Here is a 7088-nt window from a genome sequence, read left to right as displayed (position 1 = left end):
GCACATGGTAGCGGTCGTTTTTCTTCTGTAGCTTTCTACTTTGATTCTAAGATGAAGGAGGGATTTTTCATTGTAAATGTTGATGGAATTTCTGGTTTTCTTAACTTCCAGAAGGAAAATAGGATAAAGTGATTGCATCTTATAATTTCTGAGTTGGGAGATTCTGTTGATAACGTAATTTCTTTCTTCAAATTCTTTTTTGATTTCCTCTTTATCTGCGTTAATTGGGAGTCCTTTAAGGATAACTTTTAAGGGTCTTTCATCTTGATTTTCTGATAAAATATATTCTTCTTGTTTTTCAGATAGAATTTCTATGATTTGGGTTCTCTCTTCTTCGGTTGCTGGGTGTATTGCAATCATGTTTCTGATGAGTTTGTTTTCTGTTTGTGGGAATTTTCTATGGATTTCTTGGAGCGTAATATTGTATTTGCTTGATAATTTCATGTTTATTGCAGCGGGCCTATTTATAGATTTTTCTTGGTTTTCGCTAAGTACTTCGTATCTGTTAGATGTGTCCATGTTTTCAATATTTTCCTCAGTTTTCTTGATCTTAGCTGCCTTTTTGGGGTTAACTTGTTGGAAAGTTTCGGTGTTATCATCATCCATCTTGTGTTTTTCTGGGGATACGTTATCAATTTCCATTTGTTTATCATCCTTTACAGCAAGATCGATCTCAAAGTTGGGATAATTGCCGTCGGTGTTTTTCCTAGCTCTTATGTTTGCCAAAGCTTTTCGTACTTCCTCTCTAAATGGAGTATTTAATAAATCTGAAGTTCCCTGTTTTTCTTTATTGCTATTAATACTACTGGCCCTGGGATTTGCAACATTCCTTGACTTGTTGCTTCCCCTAGGGGAATAGAGATCATCATCATCTCCTTTAAAGCCTAATACCATAGGTCTACGATTTCTGCCTGAGCTGCTCGTTGAGAAATTGCTTGAGCATCTGCTATCGGAACGTTCGTCTCCTTCCATGGCTAGAGACCGAATTGAGAATAGGTAATATAAAGCATTTAACAGCTACTTTAAATTCAATGAAATCTAAGTATCTATTTTTAGTGGTAGATTAAATGAAAACTCATTCTTTTTTAAAACAAATCATTTATTTAGATGTTTGTTTCTTGCATAATTCTTAATTTATTTGTCAATATTTCATTTCACCAATGTCACTGCATCTTCTTTGTCAAAATCCATTTTCTTGAGGAAATAAAAGTTCCCGATTTGAACAGCAAAGAGGTACGGAGAAAAATAAATAGGAGCGGCAAAAATTTTAATATTATACATGTTGCATTTAAAACAGAAACATCAAATATATCAGCTTTTATGGACCTTATCCTTACTCCAGAAATTTATCAGAAATAATAAATAAAAACAACGGTAAGAAATAAGCACGATAAAGCAACTTTCCGCTTTTTTCAAATAAAGCATTGTATTAAAATCTATGAAATTTTATGATTAAATATTACATGCACAGATAATTCACCTTTATTATAAATAGATTTAACTGGCCGGTAGTCCCTTGCTTTGAAATTTCAACTGAGTTTTAACAATTATTATAAACACTTAGTGTTCGTTACTAAAACTTCCTAATGGCATGGAAAGCAATTTCAGCATGTTATGATAGATACTTAATGCTTTAATTATTTGGGTTACACAAAAGTATGTCATGAAAAGTTTGTGAGTCATTAAAACTATTTTCAGTTTTACTGGATGAATGTTTTCTATAACTGTAAACTACTGAACATACGATACATCAGCGACGGTTAGACGACAAACGTCTTATTCCACGGGAGAAGTTCTAAATATTCCTCAATTAGTGTTGAAGAATTTCGATTTAATAAGATATCATTCATTTCATAAACATTGTTAGTTATAAACACGATAACAGTCAAATCGAGAAAAAAAAAGTACACGAAAATTAAATTTGCACCATTAAAAATACTGCTTTTACTTCTTTAAATTGGTGTAAAAATCTTTTCTTCACAAAAAAAAAAAAAATAAAAAAAAAAAAATAAATTACTAATGAAAAAAAATAAAATTTTGGAATCTTAATTAATTAAATTAAGCTTAATTTTCTGATGAATTAAAATACTTTAAAAAATTTCGGAAAAGAAATACCTCATGCAGTGCAAATAGTAATATTATGTTATAAATTTATTATACGTAAAAATTTATCACGATTTTTTTTTTTTTTTCCGTTTTGCAAAGTGTAAGTTTTTATAGATTTAATAACAGTTAGCAAATTAAAGAGCAACATGACTTTTTAAATATTTATTCCTTTGTAAATTGAATTCTTATTAAATTCAGTATGCTATTGGTTAATATTTTGCTTTTTAAAAACAGAGCCGAAATATAATTGCAGCATTTGAAACTTCAGTTTGTCTCTTTTAACTTATCATCTGGCCATTAATTTTATCATCAATTTTACAAAATCTCATTCCGGTTACCTGCATGTTGAATTTTATTATAAATTCTGAATTACAGGGGGAAATCTGGTGTTTTCTGAGAAAAAGTTAAAAAAAAGTTTTAAAAAAGTTAAAAGAAAGAGTAAATTAAAACCTGGAATAAAGAAAATATCAATTTTTCTTAAATAAGACGTCGTAATAAAAGATGAAATTCTTCTGCGTCAGATTTCATATCTGAAAGTTATTCCTCACCAAAAAAAGAAAGAAAAAGGGAGAGCGAACGGAAGTCCCTTCCATACAATGCATTATGGAAATTCATTCAGTTTATAAATTAAAAAGTAATAAATTTAAAAAAAAAATCAATAAATTAAAAATTTAAAAAAATCAATATATAACTTTTTTTAAAAATTCAATATATTACCCTTTTTTTATTTTTACAAGTGTTCAGTAGCTAATTCTTAATAATTTGTTGGCCCTTAAAAGGGCCTTTTTTTTTAACTTGTAAAGTCTTAGTTTAGGCTTTCTTTTCGGTTTTCTTGGGGAGCAAGACAGCTTGAATGTTAGGCAATACACCGCCCTGAGCAATAGTTACTCCGGAAAGGAGTTTGTTCAACTCCTCGTCGTTTCGGATGGCGAGTTGGAGATGTCTAGGAATGATCCTAGTTTTCTTGTTGTCTCTGGCGGCATTACCAGCCAACTCCAACACTTCAGCAGCTAAGTGTTCTAACACGGCAGCCAGGTACACTGGTGCTCCAGCTCCAACACGTTCGGCATAATTGCCTTTTCGGAGAAGTCGATGGATACCACCGACAGGGAATTGAAGCCCTGCTCGGCTAGAACGAGTCTTGCTCTTTCTCTTAACTTTACCGCGCCCAGACATGACTACGAGTCCAGGTGCTCCGTCGAAATACTCATCACGTCGTCAAGTTAGTAAAGAAACAAAAGGCTGACATTTTTGGTGTATAATAATTATTCAACAGAGAAAACGAAGCTAAGATCAGGATTGATCTTACGTATTAGAAAATTACAAATATTTATGAAGAATGCTTGATTAAAGTGAATATATATATATATATATATATATATATATATATATATATATATATATATATATATATATTGCGAATACATGTACTCACTACTCATTTTTTTTCTCACTCCCGTTATGTTTTTCTGTAGCTCATTGAAACCTATATGTTTGAGGAATTTTTGTCGCAGCAAGAAAAGGAAAGTTAGAAAAAAAATTGACCAGAGACCTTCGATAAAATGCTATCTATGAAGTCATGATTTATGCAATAAATGAATGCATGATTCATTACAAATACGTTTAAAAATTTGCTTTGATGTTTATTTAAATTACCATCGCAAGAATTAAAATGATCTTTATTCGTATGTATATGTATCGTATCATTTTTTTGCAACGTGTGAGGATTGAAGAGCTTGCGGAACTGAGCTCACATAGCGGCACAAGGACATGACAAATACTTTTCGCAGGACGAAAGATGGTTTGTACAGGAGTGGGGAGAGGTCTTGAGAATGCCAATGATGGTGGGGTTCTTTGGAAGCGCCTAGGCTCGGCGGCCTTTCATCTTCCGCTCAGCTGAAATGGTTATTAGTGACAAACAACTTATGTTGAGCATAAACTAGGGTAGAATTAAATAACAATTTACTGATATTATAACTATTATTATGGACGACACAAGACACACAACAACGACGACAAACAAACAAAACAAAGAAGCTATTTACTATGAGGGGTTTTTAATTGTCCTAATGAGTTCCATTGGCTGATTGGCGTGGGTGTAATCTAGTTGAGGTGTAGGGAGACTAGGTGTTTAAATGAGCAGGGTTCTCGGTCTTCTCCTGTTTCTGTTGCTCCTTGGATCGTAGGTGGGGATCTCTTGTAACGCTAAATTAGTATTTGTGTCAAGTTTCTGGAAGTATTTGCATGAATTGTCTTTGTGATATTTTTCTATTGTGGGAAGTCGTAGGTCCTTGAGTATATTTTTATTTCGAATATACCAGGGCACGTTAGCTATTTGCCTTGCTGTTCCGTTTTGGAGGGCTTCGAGTTTTCTTACGTGGGTTTTTGCTGCCGCCCCCCACACCGGGGAAGCGTAGCTTATGAGTGGTCTTAGCAGGGTCTTGTACAAGAGGAGTTTATTTTTCAGTGATAATTTGGAGTTCCGGCCCAGAAGTGGGTATAATGCACCTTTTACTTTTTTAAATTTATCTCCGATTTTCCTAATGTGGGGTCCGAAGGTAAGTGTTTTGTCTAGGATGACTCCAAGATATTTGGTGCTATTTTCCCATTTAATGGGGCGTCTGAATAACTGTGGAGGGGGAGGGAGGTTCTTTTTCCTTGAGAAAAATACGGCTTGACATTTGTCAATATTTATTTTAATTTTCCATTTGATCAGCCATTTACCTAGATCCAATAGGTGTTCATTCAGTGCTTCCATTAGTTTATCTCTATTTTTGTTTGAACTTAAGATCGCTGTATCGTCTGCGAAAAGACAGAGGCGGGTTGCTGTGTTTTGGCTGATGTCATTAATGAAGATATTGAAACAGAGGGGTCCTAATTGTGAGCCCTGTACTACCCCGGCTTCTGTTATTCTGTGCGATGATAGTTCTTTACCGACTCTCACTTGGAACTTTCGGCCTTTTAAGTAGGATTGCAGGAGCTTTACCAGCGTGTCCGGGATGTTTAGTTTGAGTAGTTTATAGATTAGGCCGTCTATCCACACCCTGTCGAAAGCCTTGGCAATGTCCAGGAATACTGCTGCGGTTTCTTCAGAGTTGCTAAATCCTTCCCTCACGATTTCTACTACTCTGGTTAGTTGTTGGACTGTGGAGAGGCCTTTTCTAAACCCAAATTGGTATGGAATCAGTTTGTCTTCTGTTGCCTCCTGCAATCTACTGAGTATAATTCCCTCTACTACCTTACTCAGGGAGGACAATAAGCTGATTGGCCTGTAATTTTCGGGGTTACTTGGGTTTTTTCCTGGCTTGTGGATGGGAACTATTATTGCTTGTTTCCAAGGTTGCGGGAAATATCCAAGTGTAAGCATACTATTTACTAGCTTAGTAATTTGAAAAATACTTTTAACTGGTAGATTTTTGAGCATAACGTTACTTATTTTATCAAATCCAGGGCTTTTCCTCTTATTCAATTTTTCAATCGCCTCTGCGACTTCCGCCGGAGAGCATGGGGTTAATTTTGTTTTTGTTTTCTTCTTAGCAAATTTTTCAATTTTCTTTTGGACTCTGTATTCAGTAGGTGGGTGGGAGAGGTTATTGTTTTGAAATTGCTTGGCTAGACTATCTGCTATGATTTCTGCCTTTTCTTTACCTTTATAGACTATGGTGTAATCTGTGCGGAGTGGGGGAATTCTAAATTTATCATTCTTATATTTTTTAACCAGTTTCCATAGTGAGCCCTCAGCTGGATCTAGGCTTTCTATGTAGCTACCCCAATTTTTCTGCTCTCTTTCGTATTGCATTTTGCTTAGGTAATTTTGTGCTCTATTTAAGTTATTTTTGTCTGCTGGGTGCCTCGTCCTTTGCCATAGGCTGGTGGCAAGGAACATCGGCTTAAGTACTATTGCTGAGGTGGATGGGCGGGCGAATCAGGCGTCTTGGTCACGGCGGTGGGCGTGGTTTTCAAGGAGTTTGATCTTCGGCGATGAGAGCGTCTATGAAAATGAGTAGTTTTTCTTGTTTATTCTTGGCTTTTTTGCTGAGTTTGATGGCATTTAGGATGTTGGGGAATTCGATTAGGAGTTCTCTGATTTCTTTTAGGTCGTTGAGGTGGTTTTTCAGATTTTTAATGTCTTCTAATTCGCCTATTAAAGTGGCTTGGGGAGGCTGTGGTCTTCTGGGATTTGAACTTTGGGAGGTGATTTCTTGGCTTCTTGGGAGGGTAGGATTGATGTTTTGGCTATTGCTTTTATTAATAACTTCAGCATATGATCTTCTGGGGTAGTTTGCAGTTTGGGTTTGGGCTCTAGGTATTGCCGGACATCCTTTCCAGGCTGCTAGGTGCCCGGTCGCATTGCAGTTGATGCAGACAGGGTTTTCTATTTTATCTTTAATTTGGCAGTCACGGGTGGGATGGTTTCCGTTACATTTGATGCATCTGGGTTTTATTCGGCAGTTTCTGGCAGAGTGGTGGAAACCGGAGCAGTTATAGCATATAGTTGCAGTATTTTTTGTCCTGTACGGCTCTATTTTCACGGACAGGAAACAAAGGTGATTAAGATTGAAGATATTTTTGTAGTTGCCGGTTTTTCTGACTTCAACGAGAAATAGTGGGAGGAGGGTTTTTGATCTGAAGTTTTTCATTTGGTTAATTCTTTGGATTTGATAGTTGTTCGCTTCGAGCTCTTTTTTAATATCATCTATTGTGGTGTAGTTCGGGAGTCCTCTAATAACAATTTTGATGTTCGGCCAATCGTATCATAGGCATATTCCAATTCCAGGTATGTATTATATTAACTGGGAAGAAATATCAAGACAATTGCACTTCAAGAATGCAACAATAAGCAGGGGAGTAACTTTTTGTTATGTAAATATCCGTGATAATATAATTTAAGTGCTTAAAGATGTCCCTTGATTTTAATATAAATGTCCTAACAAATAAAGTAATCTAGACAAAACTGTCTTTTGCATTAACTCCTTTTGCTT

The 7088-nt window shown here is 35.3% G+C and overlaps 1 protein-coding gene across 1 annotated transcript; it reads right to left on the bottom strand.

Annotated features, from left to right (window-relative positions):
- Positions 1-2916: 2916 nt before the first annotated feature.
- LOC129956496 (histone H2A-like) lies at positions 2917-3282 on the bottom strand. Its single transcript, XM_056068416.1, has one exon. The coding sequence runs from the start codon at positions 3280-3282 to the stop codon at positions 2917-2919; it is 366 nt and encodes a 121-aa protein (XP_055924391.1).
- Positions 3283-7088: the final 3806 nt, after the last annotated feature.

The sequence above is a fragment of the Argiope bruennichi genome, chromosome 11 (assembly GCF_947563725.1).
Source record: "Argiope bruennichi chromosome 11, qqArgBrue1.1, whole genome shotgun sequence".
Taxonomy (NCBI): domain Eukaryota; kingdom Metazoa; phylum Arthropoda; class Arachnida; order Araneae; family Araneidae; genus Argiope; species Argiope bruennichi.
This window is presented reverse-complemented; position numbering and strand designations above follow the sequence as displayed.

Bases quoted from the DNA above. Each gene is read 5' to 3' on its own strand.
- LOC129956496 (XM_056068416.1), bottom strand. From the start codon at position 3,282: ATGTCTGGGCGCGGTAAAGTTAAGAGAAAGAGCAAGACTCGTTCTAGC.